This window comes from Talpa occidentalis, unplaced genomic scaffold, assembly GCF_014898055.3.
Source record: "Talpa occidentalis isolate TD23 unplaced genomic scaffold, MPIMG_talOcc4v2.1 talOcc4.9, whole genome shotgun sequence".
Taxonomy (NCBI): domain Eukaryota; kingdom Metazoa; phylum Chordata; class Mammalia; order Eulipotyphla; family Talpidae; genus Talpa; species Talpa occidentalis.
In genome coordinates this window covers 85,706,188-85,724,487 of record NW_023605305.1, presented here as the reverse complement: position 1 = coordinate 85,724,487, position 18,300 = coordinate 85,706,188, and the positions used below count along the sequence as shown (strand labels likewise).

General features: G+C 41.0%; 1 protein-coding gene across 6 annotated transcripts in view; it reads left to right on the top strand.

Moving 5' to 3' along the window:
* The window catches only part of ATP10B (ATPase phospholipid transporting 10B (putative)), a 342,867-nt gene that overhangs the window by 254,349 nt on the left and 70,218 nt on the right, over nt 1-18,300 (top strand). For all 6 annotated transcript variants that reach the window (XM_054690976.1, XM_054690973.1, XM_037499109.2 and 3 more), the window contains one exon: nt 16,768-16,853. In XM_054690976.1, coding sequence (XP_054546951.1) covers nt 16,768-16,853 — 86 coding nt within the window. The remainder of the gene's footprint in view (nt 1-16,767; nt 16,854-18,300) is intronic.

The window sequence follows — 18,300 nt, the reverse complement described above, 5'->3', positions numbered from 1 at the left end:
CTGTAGTTCATATTCTCTACAGTGAAATGTCACACCGATTTTCATGTGTTTAGGTAGTGGTGTGCTTTTCCCACACAGTGAGGTGGGGCAGGGAGTAGTTATCACCATTGCATTCACAATGGACCTCAAAAGAAGGAAGAGGCGGCTGCTTATCTGTTCTCTCAACTTGGTATTCCCGAGAACAAGCCTCTTTCCTGTTGGAGTTTCTAATGAAACTTGTCCATAATAGGCAATTCCAAATTTCTGTAAAGAATGATCTTTAGGCTTCCTAGCTCTTGACCACTGCTTCAGTATTGAGCATAGATCCCACTTTCATTTGGGGTCTATACAACAATATAGTTAAAAATGGAACTTATGGAAGAAAGCAAGGTTAATTATGTCTTAGTGTCTTACGAAACAAGAAATGTGGAATCCATCAATACAATCCCCATCTCTCTTTTTTGTGACTTTTTTTGCCAGAGACATAAGATACAAATATTGGAACACACGTTACTTTCTTATGTCTCTGTTTCCAAAGCAAGAAAAACAGGAACAGGAAAGGCTGATCAGTTCTACATTCTCCTAGATTTTCACTAGGCACAGGAAACCTGCATCTACTCACTGGCCCCAGAAAAGGGATTGGGTACCCTCCATGGCTGGGGGTACAGGGGGTAAGCTACAAACAAGACATATGTAGTTGGTGACTGTATACTCTAACAGAGAGTCACACAGACAGTTGTAGACCAACAATCCATAAACAGATGATTGATTCCTTTTGGGAATGACAGAAGAAATCACCCTTGTTCCAGCATTAGTTAGCATTTCCAAGTTGTGCCTGATGTATAGTAGTGCCAGTCAGAATAATAAAAACAAATACTGGGCTTAAACATAGCAGACAATTCGATAATGTAAAACACAAAAAACTTGTGGACATTAATAAACACTATGAGGGTTCAGAGGTTAAGAGGACATGGGAGCAGCGAGGCAAGGTGATATAGGGGATGGTAGAGGGAAAATAAAAGGAAATAACCATTTAAACTTGATCATTGGACCTCTTATTACTCACACAATGGCAGGTATCCTTATAATAATTTCTCTCAGCCTGTGTAGTTTGTCTTAATGTCTGATGGAAAATTGGAATCACACTTTCCAAAAATTTTAGCTTGCTTTTCTCCCTTAATGATAAGTTATGAAGATTCTTCTTGGTCATCATGTAACAGTAAACATGTGTAAATAAAGTGCAGGAGACTGGGGGCAGAGGAAGGCAGTGCCTTGAATGTTGGGAACTGTCACAGCAAGGTTTCAAGATTAAATTTAGTCTTAGCCTCAAACGAGAATAAGAATTATTTGTCCATGTGAAAAAACAGGCCTCCAGTTGTAAAAATGTGTGGGTTCTTGTGGTAATCATGTGGGCACACAGGGCCCCTGGGTGATTGTGTTGGCAAACCATCTCCTCTCCACAGTAGAGAGGGGGTAGCTGCCAGTACCTCTGCTGTGGGTTGTCTTGAAAGAGCTCTGACCAGGCAATTATCAAGGGCTGGTAATGCTTATTTATTTTCAGTAGGATTCTCAGATCAGAGGGTTGGTTCTTACGTTTTGCCAGGAAGGAAACCGCAGTCACCTGGATCAGCAGCTCTGGCATAAAGAACATTTGATTCTCCTTTTATCCAAACTAGTAAGCTTTAAAAAATACAATAAAATTTTAGATATTATTTTCTTCTTTTAATTGTATTTTTTATTGAGGTAACATTGGTTTACAACACCATGAATATTTCCAGAGGTATAGATTCATACCACTTCATATGCATGTACCACACCATACCGGCCACCAACACATCTATAGTCCTATACCATAGTCCAGTGGGCCCCATGAACACTTTTCTTCCTACCCTCACATTCTTCATCTGATAGCCTCAATTCTGTAGTCAGGTTTCCAGGTTTTGTTTTGGGCTTGTGTTTGCCTGTTTATTTGTTTGTTTCTCTATATTCTACATATAAGTGAAATCATCCAGTATTTCTATTCCTTCTGTTCCACCTTCTGTTCACTTCATATAATCCCCTCTAGTTCTGAACCATGTTATCACAAATGGCAAGATTTAATCTTTTCTATAGGTGCATAGTATTTCATTGTATGTATGTATGTATGTATGTATGTGTGTGTGTGTATAAAAAGCACATTTTTTAATCTATTCATTTGTCCTTGGGCACTTGGGTTGTTTCTATAACTTGGCTATTATAAATAATGTTACAATGGATATGGGAGTGCATGTATCCCTTCATATTAGTGTTTTTTAATTCTTCAGGTAGATAACCTAGGAGTGGGATTGCTGGATCATATAGTAGATCTATTAGACAGTATTATCCTAAGGTTGCAGTGTAGCTGTCCAGGTTGTCACAGTTGTGTGTCCTGTAGTGGACCTGGACCTTAAACAGTCTATGTGAGCACTACACAAATGGGCTGGTGCTACTGCTTTGTCAACCTCAGCCAGTGGCTATGCAGGTGTTTCTTCTAGTCACCTTGTCTAAAGATCAGATAAAAATAGGCTCTGAGAGCTCCCCAAAACTTGACAATCCTGGTTCCTGGCTCAAATCTTTTTTGCAAAAGCCCTGACTCAAAGTAAAAACCCAATAAATAAATGTATTCTGTATTTGAGGAGGAAATTTAACTTATTTCTCTTTCTTTAATTAACATAATCTTCTGTAAGTATTTCCTAATGGCCATGTAGGGGCATTAAAATAATCTCAGACATCCTTCCAGTACACTAAGAACTTAGAATTCTGGGCCTCTTTTTTAATATAAAAATGCTTGTGACTAACAAAAATTTTAATAACTAGCCCACCCAGATCCTCTTCTCTGCATCCATTAATTAAAGAAATAAAATTAAAGCAAGAAGCTGCCATTATTTGGTAACCTTTTAAAATGGATTTGTAATCTTAAAAATTCCTACAGAATTTGGAAAACCATTGTATGTGAGACTTATTTTTACTCTGTTTACAGACATCATTTTCTTGCATATAGGGATTTTGTGAAAAAATATCATACTGTTTATTCACCATGCCAGTAGGTTTATGGAAGCTGCTGGGAGAGCGTTGACATTCAAAAGTCTAAGACATTTGTTGGAGAAGGGAGAAATCATTCTTCCCTTCTGGGTTCTTCTCTGGCTGATCAAGCAAGCAGATTGACATCAGACAGATTATTAGGAGAGAAAACAAACTTAATTATTTATGTATGGAGAACTCACATAGATCCTGTTTATAAAGCTAATTGGGAAAAATGAGGGCATATGTCCTCACTGGGTATATATGAGCTAAGGAATGGGATAGGAGTCTGGGGCTTTAAGGACAGAGGAGGGGACTCACATGACAAGGAGAGGGTGGGTAGTTCATATTACAAAGATCAGATACTCTGTAATTCAATATTTGCCCAGCCATATTGGTAGGTTTCTCTGATAGAAAGGCTTTTTTCTGGTAAAAAGCTAGTGCTGAGTAAGCCCTCCAGTTGTCATTCTTCTAGGTAGTTAAAGAAATGATAAAAGATTCTTGTGAGCCTGCAGCACCTCAATTGACTTCTGCTCAAAATAATCTGCATTCCAAGTGACACATCTTGGGAAAGTCTGGTCTGTATATAACAGAGGCCTTTCCTTCATATTAAAAGCTCCATGCAAGTGGTATTGATATTAAGAATTGTCTCAGTTCAAAGGAAGGAGTTGAATAGAAATCAACTATCTACCACAAGCAATTTCAAAAGCTCCTTCATTCATTTCTGTAAAGTTATTTATTGATCAACTGGAAATTAACTTATAAAGTATAATGGAAAATAAACCTAGGAAAGTAAAAGTTGAGACTAGTCCAAGAGAAACAGTATGTTATAGCTACTGCAATATATATGCCACCCTGTTCGCTTCACTTTGGCCTGCCAAATAGCCCTAGAGGATAAAGCTTACTGATTCTGGATCATGGGTCAGTGAAGATTACCTTAAATAAAAGAAAAATAAATACAAAATAAAAAAAATCATTATTTTTTTAAAGGCCACTTATGCCCATGGGATTCAGTAGGCCACTGTGTTGATTAGGATTCTTTTTTTGCAAGCAACAGAAATAATTATGGCTAAGTTTGCAAAAACAAAATTATTGCAGTAATGTGGCTGGGCATTGGGTGAAAGTGGAGCAGCAGGCAATATAGCTCCTTGAACGAAAGGGTATCTGAAAACCCAGGCTCCAAAACAAGAAAAGGAAGGCTTTGTGCTGTAGGAAAGAGTTAATAGCTTCATTAGTAATGATAGGTGCAGTTGGTTTTATTTCCTTGAGTCATTCCACTCAAGGGAGTGTCTCATACTGGCAGAGTATAATGGGCAGGATATCGTGACTTCAGTTCCCATCAATGAACTAGAAAGGAGAGGAAGGGTCACAAAAAGAAGTTAAATGGATGTCCCTGAGGGTAGAATGGAGGGTGGGTAGCCAGAAAACTGCCCGCTAGAAGCAATTTCCAAAGCTCATTTGTTCATTTCTGTAGTTATTTATTGATCAACTGGAAATTCATGGGTGAAAAATAATGAGAAAATAAGGCTTGTAAAGTAAAAGTTGGGAGGGGCCTCCCTGGTGGCGCAAGGGGTTAAGATGAACCTATGAAGCTATTGGCAGCCACTGCAGCATGAGTTTGATCCCCGGCCAGAGAGCAACCCATATGGTGCGGCAGACCTCTCCTGGCTCGCCCGCTGCTCCCCTCAGCAGTGTATTTCAGTCGATCGGCCTGTTCTGCTCCCCACTCTATCTCTGGTGAATCCTCTCACTGCCCCCCCACCAGTACCCCAGTTCTTGTAAAAAAAAATGTAAAAGCTGGGGTTAGTACAGAAGCCATGCCTGTCTAGCTACTGGAATGCATGTCAGTTGTGTACCTCACCTTGGTCTTCTCATGGCTTTTAAGAATGCAGCCTGCGAATCCTGGGTCACAGGTCCCTGAGGAGTACCTTAACCCTGGAAAGTGATTACAAACTAGCACTTAGGCCAGCTTTCCTTAGTTTTCATAGATACCATCTTGACACACCTAGACTGGGAACTTTGAGTTGTTTTATGGCTGCAATAATTGGCTTGTTTCAATAACCTCTTCCATCTCCCTCCTGTTCTCTTACTTCTCCCATGGCTCATAAGAGTGTACATTTGAATGCATGGATGCATGGATGGATGGATGGATGGATGGATTGGTTTGAGACCAAAGAATCTTTTTTTTTTTTTAAGTTGAGATAAAGAATTTCCTTGAAAGAAGCAGTCCTATTCCCATTAATCAAAATTGAGATTTATACCTGGAGCTTTTCCTAACTGCATGAGACAGAGATGTCCCCTTTGGATCTCCACAGCCATCACTATTCAATATATATATTCCCAGTAACCCTCTCTTCAGCACTAACCTTCCCTCATCAAATTTTTATGGTGTGCCTGTTAACACAGGTGTTATGGGAGGTGCCCTAAAGGAAGTTGAGTCTACCAGGGGAACCTTGGATCACACATTTCACATGTGTGAAATGGAGGCAAAAGCAGTGTGCTATGGAAACACAGAAAAGGAGCAGCACTTCATTGGGGTAAAAGGATAGGTGGGGATTTAGGTGGGCTTCCTAGAGGAGGTAGTAAATAAAATCTCTTAAATCCACACATACACGTATATATGTATGTATACCCATGTGTACATATGTGTGCGTGTGTATATCCTCAAAAGAATTACTATTTCTTCTGGGAAAGGGCGGAGCAACATGGCGGCGAGGAGACGCTGCGAGTAAGATCTCCCATTAAAAAAAGTTAATAGGGAGGAAAAGCGGCAGGTCCCAGTGAGAACTGGGACACGGAAGATAAACGGGTGACGCCAGCAAACTACCCGAAGAAGAAAGTGGCCATAAAAGAGGACCAGAAGGGAGGGAAGCGCAGAACCCTGCTCCCCTCCCCCGCCCACAGAGTCGGCACTCTCCAACCAGCAGAGAGGAGGAAAACAACAAACTAAAATGACCAACAAGAACAAACTATGCAGCAAGCGGGACTGTGAGTGGAAAGGAACTATTGCAGCCACCACACCCCGTGAACGGGAGCTGTGGAGAACCCTGCAGGATTCGCCGCGGCTGTGAGCGGCCGGCCTGTAAGCTTGTGCGGAAAAGCAAACGCGGATCGGGATCGCGGCTGCCCAGGTCCCCGCGCCTGCGACCTAGGCTTGCGAGGAGACGCGCGGGGGCCCTCACTAAGGTGAAAGTCCCTCACTGAGTAATCAGAAACCAGGCGCCCAGACACGGGAGCGGGTGCAAAAGGCGCCATTGCTGCAGCCACTGAACTGGGCTACAGCCCACATCCTGGACCTGAGGGCTTTGGAACTGAGACCCGGGACACGAAATTCTGAGCGTGGGTCCTCCACGTCGGTGGGGCACAAGGCAGACACAGCACCCCAAAGCCGTTGAGGTTACCCTACCATTCCCGCTCTGTTCCCTGTCCCACGGGGTGAAGAAAAACAGCCCCCCACAGACTAGGAGAGATCTCTGGCGCCACCTAGTGACCAGGAAAAAAAAGTCACTAACACCCAGGGACCTTTCTTGAAACCTGCAGAAGGGTCCTAAGGAACCCCTGGCCAGCTGGGAAGTTAGCCCACCCCAGGCCCCTTCAGACCAGCAATCTGAGCCCACAGGGGGAGCGGGCACCCACAGCCAGGGCAGACCGGGCGCGCAGAAGAGTGTGCCTGAGACTGGACGCGCAGGGAGTGCGTCCCGCATCGCCATTTTAGAACAGGGATATTTCTTCAGGAAAGACTGCCTGCAGAAGGCTCCCACAGGAGCCAGAGGTGAGCGGGGAAGCTTGCCCACGCCAGGCCACTTCTGGCCTGCAGTCCAAACCCAGAGGGGGAGCGGGAACCCACCGCCGAGGCAGACCAAGTGCACAGGGGTGTGTGTCCCCACATCGGCATTTTAGAACAGGGACCTTTCTTCAGTAAAGACTGGTTGAAACTGACAGATGGCTCCTGGAGGAGCTAGAGGGGAGAAGAGAAGCTCACCCAAGATGCAGGCCAGTCCCAGCAACACAGTGTCCCAATGCATACGACAAATTAGAAAACAGACAGTAGGGAGTAGAAGAACCACACGCAACCTAACAACTCCTCAGGAAAAAAACACACCACAAAAAGAAAACCAACCCCCAGAATGCAACGACAGTAACTTGGAAGAACTTCTGAGCCTTCCAGAAAGAGAATTTAAAATTGCCATGATTAAAAAAATGACAGAACTCATAAAGGAAAACAATGATCAGAAGAAGGAAATTGAGTCCCTAAAGAGGGAAAACAATGGTCAGAAGAATGAAATTGAGTCCCTAAAGAGGGAAGTAAAAGAAACGCAGGAGATCAAAGAATTAATGGAAGAACTAAAGAACTCTGGGAAAAACAATGAAAGCAGAATAGATGAAATGGAAGAACGAATAAGTACTCTAGAAGACACAGAAATAAAAAGAACCAAAACAGAAAAGGAAAGAGAAGTACAAAGGAAAAAGAATGAAGAAAGACTTCGGGAACTATCTGACTCCATGAGGAGAGGAAATATAAGAGTTATAGGAATTCCAGAAGGAGAGGAGAGAGATGTAGGAACAGAGAAAATATTCCAGCAGATAATTGAAGAGAACTTCCCAAATGTGAAGAAGGAGCTGAAAATTGATATACAAGAAGCAAGAAGAACACCAAACTTCCACGACGAAAGGAAAAATACAACAAGACACATAATAGTAAAGCTCCCAAGAATCCAGGACAAGGAAAAAATAATGAAGCTGACAAGAGGGAAGAAACAGATAACATTCAAAGGAAAACCAATCAGGCTGACATCAGACTTCTCTGAAGAAACGCTACGGGCAAGGAGAGAGTGGAGGGACATAGTCAACAGACTCCAAGAAAACAGATGCCAACCAAGAATACTCTATCCCGCAAAGCTCTCTTTCCTCTATGAAGAAAGAATAAGGACCTTCCCAGACAAACAGAAACTCTGGAATTTCATTACAACTAAACCCCCACTCCAAAAAATACTACAAGGAACCCTAAAGCCAGAACCTCAGAGGGACGAATAACAATGAAAGAAGGCCAAAAAAAAAAGTTATTAAAAGAATAAATAAAATCAAAGGAAAGACAAACACAATGGCAAATACAGATACTAACATATCAATATTAACTCTAAATGTAAATGGACTAAACTCTTCAATAAAAAGACACAGAGTTGCAGCCTGGATTAAGAAACAAAACCCAACCTTTTGCTGTCTCCAAGAAACACATTTAGCTACAAAAGATAAAAATAGGCTCAAAGTTAAAGGATGGAAAACAATCCTACAAGCAAATGGACCAAAAAAGAAAGCAGGAACAGCTATACTTATATCAGATTAAACAGACTTCAAATTCAAAAAAATAAAAAGAGACCCCAATGGTCACTACATTATGATCAAGGGGACAATACTTCAAGAAGAAATAACACTCATTAACATATACTCACCAACCGAAGGAGCACCAAAATATATCAGACAACTGTTGTCCTCTCTGAAAACAGACATCAGAGAAAACACATACGTAGTGGGAGACCTCAACACACCACTATCAACAATGGATAGATCAACAAGACAAAAAATAAGTAAAGAAACTAAAGCCCTAAATAAGGACCTAGAGCATTTGGGCTTAACAGACATCTATAGAACACTAAACCCCAAAAAAACGGAGTACACATTTTTCTCAAGCACACACAGATCATTCTCCAGGATCGATCACATACTGGGGCACAAGACAAATATAAACAGATACACCAAGATTGAAATCATACCAACCATCTTTTCTGACCATGAAGGCATCAAACTAGAAATAAACCATAAAAAGAAGGCAAGGAACCTTCCTACCACATGGAGATTAAAAACCACACTACTGGAAGACCACTGGACTAATGAGGAGATCAAAGAAGAAATTAAAAAATTCTTTGAATTGAATGACAAGGAGGACACCAATATCCTAAATGTATGGGATGCAGCAAAAGCAGTAATAAGAGGAAAATATATAGAAATAGAAGCTCACATCAAGAAACAAGAAAGAACTCAAAGAAACAACCTAATCTCGAAGCTCAAAGATCTAGAAAAAGAACAACAAAAAAACCCCAAAACCAGTAGAAGAAAAGAAATAATAAAAACCAAAGCAGAAATAAATGAAATTGAAACTAAAAAAACAATCCAAAAGATCAATGAAACCAAGAGCTGGTTCTTTGAAAAAATCAATAAAATAGACAAACTCCTAGCCAGGCTCACAAAGGAAAAAAGGGAGAAAGCACAAATAAACAGCATCAGAAATGAAAGAGGAGAAATCACAACGGACTCAGCAGAAATCAAAAGAATAATCAGTAACTACTATGAACAGTTATATGGAAACAAGTTCAACAATCTAGAGGAGATGGACAAATTCCTACAACTCTACAATCACCCAAAGCTAGATAAAGAAGAAATAGAACACCTAAACAGACCAATTACAAGCAGTGAAATTGAAATGGTAATCAAAAACCTCCCCAAAAACAAAAGCCCAGGACCTGATGGATTTATAAATGAATTCTACCAAACATTCAGAGATGAATTAGTGCCTGTCCTTCACAAACTCTTCCAAAAAATTGAAAAGGAAGGGACAATACCAAACACGTTCTATGAAGCCAACATTACACTAATACCAAAACCGAACAAGGACAACACAAAAAAGGAAAACTACAGGCCAATCTCCCTAATGAACACTGATGCAAAAATCCTCAATAAAATTTTAGCTATCAGAATCCAACAATGTATCCATAAGAAAATTCACCACGACCAAGTAGGATTCATTCCAGGGACACAAGGATGGTTTAACATCCGAAAATCAATCAACGTTATCCAACACATCAACAAAAACAAATATAAAAACCATATGATAATATCAATAGATGCTGAGAAAGCTTTCGACAAAGTGCAACACCCATTCATGATAAAAGCCCTTGAAATTCTTGGGATAAAGGAACGTACCTCAACATCATAAAGGCCATATATGACAAGCCAACAGCCAGTATCATTCTCAATGGTGAAAAGCTGAAAGCAGTTCCATTAAGATCTGGAACAAGACAAGGATGTCCACTTTCACCACTGCTTTTCAATATAATACTGGAAGTCTTAGCCAGAGCAATAAGACAAGAGAAAGACATCCAAGGAATCCAAATAGGAAAAGAAGAAGTCAAACTATCACTATTTGCAGATGATATGATAATATACATAGAGAACCCCAAAAGCTCCACAGAATAACTAATTCAACTCATCAATCAGTTCAGTAAAGTGGCAGGATACAAAATCAACACGCAAAAGTCAGTAGCCTTCCTATACACAAACAATAAATCTGAAGAAGAAGAAATCAAAAAAACCATCCCTTTTATTATTGAAACAAAAAAAAATCAAATATTGGGAATAAATCTAACAAAAGAGGTAAAGGACCTATACAAAGAAAACTATAAAACACTGTTAAAAGAAATAGAAGAAGACACAAAGAAATGGAAAAACATCCCCTGCTCATGGATTGGGAGAATAAACATTATTAAAATGGCCATCCTACCAAAAGCAATATACAGATTCAATGCTATTCCAATCAAAATTTCAATGTCATTCTTCAAAGAAATAGAACAATTATTGATGAAATTCATATGGAATCACAAAAAACCCCGGATAGCCAAAGCTCTCCTGAAAAAAAAAGAAGGGAATGGAGGCATCACACTCCCAGACTTCAAACTCTACTACAAAGCCATAATCATCAAAACTGCATGGTATTGGAACAAGAACAGACATACAGACCAATGGAATCGAATAGAAAATCCAGAAATAAACCCACAGATTGATGGTCAACTAATATTTGACAAAGGAGCAAAGACTATGCATTGGAGCAAAGAAAGTTTGTTCAATAAATGGTGCTGGGAAAACTGGGTCGCTACATGCAAAAGAATGAAGCTTGACCACTACCTCACACCATACACAAAAACCAACTCAAAATGGATTAAAGAACTAGACATAAGACCTGAAACCATAAAATACATAGAAGGAAATACAGGCGAAACACTACGTGATTTGCACATCAAAGACATCTTTATAGACACATCACCCAAAGCAGTGATAGTGAAGGCAAAGATCAACAGCTGGGACTACATCAAATTAAAGAGCTTCTGCACAGCAAAAGAGACAATAACAAAAACAAAGAGAAACCCCACCAACTGGGAGAACATTTTTGCACCCAACACTAATGATAAAGGACTGATCACAAAAATCTGCAAAGAGCTGATGAGACTCAACAACAACAAAGAAAATAATCCAGTCAAAAAATGGGCAGAAGAGCTAAAAAGAAACTTCTCTGAAGAGGAAATGCGAATGGCCAACAGGCATATGAAAAAATGTTCAACATCACTTGCAATCAGGGAAATGCAAATCAAAACTACCATGAGATACCATCTTACACCAGTGAGAATGGCACATATTAAAAAAACTAGCAACAACAAATGCTGGCAAGGTTGTGGAGAAAAAGGAACTCTTCTGCACTGTTGGAGGGAGTGCAAACTGGTCCAACCACTATGGAGAGCTGTGTGGAGATTTCTGGTCCTACTGAACATAGAGCTTCCACAGGATCCAGCAATTCCACTCCTAGGTATTTACCCAAAGGACACAGAAACATCCATTCCAAAGAACACCTGCACCCCTATGTTTATAGCAGCACTGTTTACAATAGCTAAGCTTTGGAAACAGCCCAAATGCCCAAAAATAGATGACTGGATCAAGAAGATGTGGTACATATATACCATGGAATATTACTCAGCATTCAAAAAAGATAAACACATGCAATTTGCAGCAACATGGATGGCGCTGGAAGGGATCATGCTCAGTGAAATAAGCCAAAAAGAAAAAGAAAAATACCAGATGGTCTCACTCATAGCAGGAATCTAGAAAACTTTAACAAGGGACCAGGAAAATGAATAACTATAAGAAAGTGAAAATCAAAATCAACAAAAAACTATGAACCAGAGACACTTTTTGGGGGGTGGGGGCGGGAGGGGAGGGATTGGGGTCAGAATGGGGAGATTGCAATTGTATGGGGAATATAAAAATAAAATTTATTAATTAAAAAAAAGAATTACTCTATTTAAGCAATTTTAACTGCAACTTTAAGTGCAAATATACTGGGAAGAGAAATTAAGCAATGCAAACACATTGCATTATAATAAATAATGCAAACACTGTACTACTTATCAGCTCAAGAAATATCACATATATTTTCTGCTATGTACTAGAAAATAAAATCACTTATTTTTTCATTATCAATTACCTTTAACCTTAGGGACAGCACATATACTCCAAGGAAATCCCCACCATGCTTATGCAATAGTTTCTATGGTATAGATTGATACATACATATTACTTATTACAAATCATTAGGAACATACGATCTAACTTTGTCCAATAGGAGAGAATTTTTTTTTTAATTCTTTCATATCCTGTGCTGCTCCCTAACTGAACACCTTCAACTCACCATAGCCTGGAATTTCATCTAGAACAGAACAATCCTCAATTCTGCTCCACCCCCAACCCCACCCCACCCCCAGGGAAATTTAACAGTGTCTGTAAATATTTTTAGTTGTCACAATTTGGGGGGAGAAGGGTAGATGCTTCCAGCATCAAGTTGGTAAAGGCCAGGGATGCTGTTAAGCACCCAGGATTATCCAGCCCCAAAGTGCAGAGTTGAAAGGTTGAGGTACCCTGGTCTAGAAGCCTCAACATGCCAACCAGCCAGATATCTATGCAGGTTCCAGAAAAAATGCTAAGAGTGAGCAAAAACTTCTCATGGAACACATAAAAACACAACTTTTAGGACAAAAGGAAACCTTAAATAGAGGTAAATCACAGATCAGCTTGATGATATTAAGTGATTGAGTTTTTGATTCTTCTTTCTTTGACCCAAGTGAGGCACAGCGATCATGATGATGGTGATTTCTAGGCACTGGGGTTCACTTAGATTTCTCTACTGAGCTGCAGTGAATATACGGCATGATCATCCTCTTGGGTGTTCAACATAATGATTTGATGTATTGTGATATATATTTGTATATATTGTGACCCCTCCCATGACTCTTGTCAGCATCCATCACCACACAAAGCTGTCATTTGCTCTCTTGTGAGACCTACTCCCTTAGCAGTTTTCACATACATGATACAGATTTATGAGCTATGGCTGCCAAGCTGTGCACGACATCCATTTATTTTGTAACTGGAAATTTGTACCTGAGATTCTCTTTCCCCATTTCACCCATTTCTCTCTTAATGGCTCTGGCAACCACCAAAATGTGCTGTGAATCTGTGAGGGCAGGTTATTGGTGTTTTTTTTTTTTTTTAAATGATATGAGGCGAGATGAGCTTCTCATTAATTATAGAGATGGATAGATAGACAGACGGGGTGGGGAGAGGAGGAAGAGAGAGGGAGGTAGGTAGATAGATAGATGATAGGTAGATGCTGACGTTTGTTTGGTTTTTTATCAGATTCCACACCTATAATTTATTATATGAGATAATTTAGTCATAGGTAGTAGACAAAGAACATCAAAACAGAAATAGGGCCAAGAGAAGTTTGCAAATTCTGCTTTTGTGTGTGCGCTAGAGCAACACCATGGCTTACCAGGGTGGACTGTGTCATGTTGGAGGTCCTGACATTGCTGCTCCCACCCCCGTCTTCCTGCTTGGCTGGCTGGCTGCCATGGGGGCATCACGGACCCTCCTTAAGGCTTAGTGCATTTGCAAAACAAGGGTATGGTCATACTACCTGTAGAGTTGAGTAGGACGTAGCATATATAAAATACCTAGTTGGCTCTTGGCCCACAGTAAGTGCTGTGACAACAACAATAATAACGAGAATGGGGACTAAATAAATTGATGACATTGATGATGATGATGATAATGATGACAATGACAACTGGATTTGGGTTCCAGTGATGTGAGTTCCAGTCCTGGCTGTTACTTACCAACCCAAAAACCCAGCAGTCCCCACTGGCACGTCCGTTAAAACCTCTCAGGTCACTGGGAAAAGTGATTGACAGCTGCCTTGTACCTGTGAGGGTGGGAGCGAGATGGATTTGGCTTGCAGAGCTACAGAGACACAAGCTGTCCTCTCTGGGAGGGTTTATCTTTCCCTGAGCCCTGATGGCTTGTGGTGTTTTACCTGATAGTATGTCTTCCTCAAGGACAGTGCCTTAGATAAAAGGAAGTGAGTCAGAAGGAAAAGTCAGTTAGGAGGACTTCAGCCACCTGCTAGAAAAGTCATGAATCAGAATGGAATCAAAAGCTCCTGAACAAGGTTAAAATACAGATTTGAAAGGCTTGGCAATTCCCTCCACCCTCTTGTCCTTGGGTTTTCCCAGTTGCCGCTCTGGAGAGAGCGGTGGCAAACCCTTCAATGCAAGTAGGGCCTGAGGGCCTGTCTGGGGAGAGACAGGTCCCTCTCCGTAGCCCATTGTGAGAAAGAATACAAGGTGCCTGGGGGGCAAGTATCTAGAAAGGGTGAAGCCACCGCTCCATGCAGAGAGGACTACAGACAGTGCCCCCAAAGCCAGTGCCCCGAGAAAAGGAGAATGGGGGAAGCACTTCAGGAGGAAGGTCACTAGGAAGCAGCACTGAGGGACAGAAAAGCAAAATGCCCCCATCACTGGGGACCTGCTGCTGGGTCTGAGGAGGCAAGCACCAGGAACTCGCTGCAGCAGCATCCTTAGCTCCCTGACCCACTGGGGCTCAGATCTGAAATGAGTTTGGAGTAGGAAGCCTACAGCCAGCCGAGTGCACAGAGCAGAGTGAAGCACAGCTTAATCAGGGCCAGGAAGGCAGCTGACAAATTACAGTATGATTTGTCATCATCTCAGAAACCGGCAAGTGTTTGTCCCTGAAAGAATCGATACCTGGAGGGAAAAGGGCTGTATTTTTAGAAACTGTTGGATGGGTAATTTATTTCAAGTGAGTAGAGAGTTTATTTATGTTGGCGCCTCCACAGATCCAATGGACAGTAGATTTGCTATCATTTCTTATAATCAATTTACCCTTTTGAACAGCTGTACCTTGAGGTGACTGATGATAAATTCACTCCCCAGGTAAAAGTTATTCTCAGGAAGTCACTGCAGCCCCACCCTTAGCACCCCTTCCTTCTGCTTATCTTGCATGATCCACCTTTCAAAGCTTCTCCACCTGGATTCCATCTTCCAGGGCACTGATGAGATGTTTAGGGGAGAGGGTGTGAACCCCATTCTATAGGTGAGGAAGCTGAAACTCAAGGGTTGAACATGGTAAAAATCAAAGTAGGGTAGAATTAGGAAGATAAATCTCTACCCTCCCCACCATTGGACTACAACCTATCATACAACTAAAATACCCAATAAAAGAGGAAGGGTGGGAAAAGGATGATTCTAAAGACTTGGCTACGAGAATGTTCCCTGGGGCTGTGGCTGTGCAAGTTGAGTAGAGGGTCTCTGGGCCGGCCATGGCAGCCAGTAACCCTCTGACACCCAGCTGTCCCCCTTCTTGAGAGGGATAATTGAGAAGCTCCTATTTTATGAAATAATTGTGAGCTTGAAAGTAAATAATACACATAAAGTTCTCATTACAACACCTGGCAGAAAGAAGAATCCTGTAAATGCTATTTATTTTGTTTTATTAGTGACTATTTTCTCAGCATTTTTTACAAGAGTAAAACATATAGAAACAATGTCAATGTTCATTAGTAAAATGATTTGATGAAATCTGGTGGCATTCATGCAGCAGGTTTCTAGCCTAGTGTTAATAAAGTGATGGAAGAATTTGGTAACATGGACCTCCCTGGTGGCACAAGGTGTTAAAGATGCAGCACTATGAAGCTATCCACAGCCTCTGCAGCACAAGTTCAATCCCCAGCCAGCAAGCTACCCACATGGTGCACCAGACCTCTCCTGCCTTGCCCGCTGCTCCCCTCAGTAGTGTATTTCAGTCAATCCGTATGTTCTGTTCCCCCCTCTGTCTCTGGTGAATCCACTCACCACCCCCACTCCTCTGGCCTGTACCCTAGTTCCTGTATGTGTAAATAAATATATCTTTAAAAAAAAAGAATTTATAACATGCAAAAATGTTCAAGATAGATGAACACAAAATCTCGGTTTAGAAAGGCATTTGTATAGAAGTTTAGATATACAGAACTACATGGATATGTGTCTATATATTTAAAACTGGACATAGATACACAAGAACATTAATTCCATCTATCTCTAAATGGTGTACCTTACAATCCCTTCTTTTTTGATCATCTATTTTTGTGCTGCCCAACTAAATTTACGTAAGTTCAATTAAAATGAACAAAACTTTTAAAGCAGGTCATAGTCGTACCACCACATTTCAGTAGCCACGTGCAATTCACGGCTTCCATGTTGGACAAACCATATTGGGCATGGTGAGGCTTCCATCATGGCAGTAAGGCCTAGTGTGCAGCACTAGTCCTGAGACTCCAACCAGGTCTTCCAGAGAAATGCTATCGGGACAGACCCACCTCCAACCTGCATCCAGCTTTCCTTTTACGTGGACGTTTTCCTCCTTAATGAGGAATTAGCTTTTCCTTGTACAGCATTACAACCATCACAATATGACAAAGCAGGGATTACCAAATTTGCAATGGTTCTAACAGTGATTAATGTTTCCCATGATCCTCTTAGAACAGCTCCTTCTGACTTAAACTCACAGTGTCCTCTCTCTCTCTCTCTCTCACAGAATGGGCAGTTCCACCCAGAACACTTCTGCAACACCATCGTGTGTGAGAAACCCAACAACCACCTCAGCAAATTTAAGGGATATATGTAAGTATCTGATGTCCAAGCGCCGCTGGTAAATACAGTCTCTAAAAAAAAAAAAAAAAAAAAAAATAGTTTTTCTTGAAAAGGACAGCCAGACCCTGAAGAATTTTCTTTCTTTTTATCACCAAGAAGGGCTAGAGAAACCTAAGTAACTTAGAAAACTTTTCCCATTCTTTTTTTTTTTTTTTTAAGCTGTGGCCCTTAACTTTCAGGGTTAAAATTCACTGATGGGTTTTTTTAGAACTCTGGTGAAATAAAATCAAAATCAAGACCACACTCTTATTCAGGGGAGGCAAGTATGATTTAATTAAGATCAGTTTTCTAAAAGAGCCTGTATTGCATTGTAGATAAGAACAGGGACTTTGGAGTTTGGCAGACCTGGTTTTGAAACCACTTAAAAGCTGTGTGACCTTGGGTAAATTAATTAACCTATCTGAACCTTGGTGTCTAGCTCTATAAAAGAATGAGTTTGATATCTACATCATAAAATTTTCCTTTCCTAAGAATAATTTGTTTATCATATGCAAAGCCCTTAACACAGCAACTGGCGCAAATAAATTCTCCGTTCATGGTGACAGCTGATGTTGTAATTATTACTATTTTGTCTGCCCTTATCTTAGTGGTTTTTCTTTTTCCTAGAACCTGCCTTTTCCCTTCCATGTCCCTCTTTGCCTTCTTTTTGATTATAGTCTCTCCCAGCAGTCACATCTACTTTTAATACTGGCCTCCATGAGAATGAATCCCATCTGTGTCTTTGAACTACAGATCTCCACATCCAATTACCTGCCAGAGATCTTTTTTTCCCACTAGAATCCTTTTATTAATAAGAAAACTCTAACGGGATGGCAGAAATACTCACCCACTATTGTAACTATTGTTATTCCTCAACATTGGTTCAGTCTGAGAATATCCCTGTACTTCTGGTTCCACATTAGACAAAATAAGATCAAAAAGAACAACAGTAACAGGTGTGAATAAGCGCCCTCTCCAAGTACTCCTGACACTGCTCAGAGGACTTAAACATCATGTCTTGTCATCTTCACAACAACCCAGGGAAGTGAGTAAGGTGATACCCACTGTCTCCATGAAGATTCTCCCAAAGGCACACAGTAGCTTCAGGACAAAACCGGGACATAACTTCAGTGCTCTTTCCTCCAACTGGAGCATTGTCACACATACAGAGCTCCGCTGGGTTAGGGCAGCTTTTCGGGAAGACTCACGGGGCTGGAGTGAGGTTTGAGAGGCCCCTTGGTTGGGAGGTGGACCTACTTTCCCTCCATGTGCAGGCTCTCAGGAAGAGCAATATCAAGGGAGAGGATCAGAACCATGCAATTGGGCATTGAATGTGAAACAATGCAAAAAGCAGCTTTTGAAGGAGAATTACCTGTAAAATGCACAAGAGAGCAGGCAGATTGGCAGGCAGTGAAGGGCAGGAATTCCTGGAGAAAGA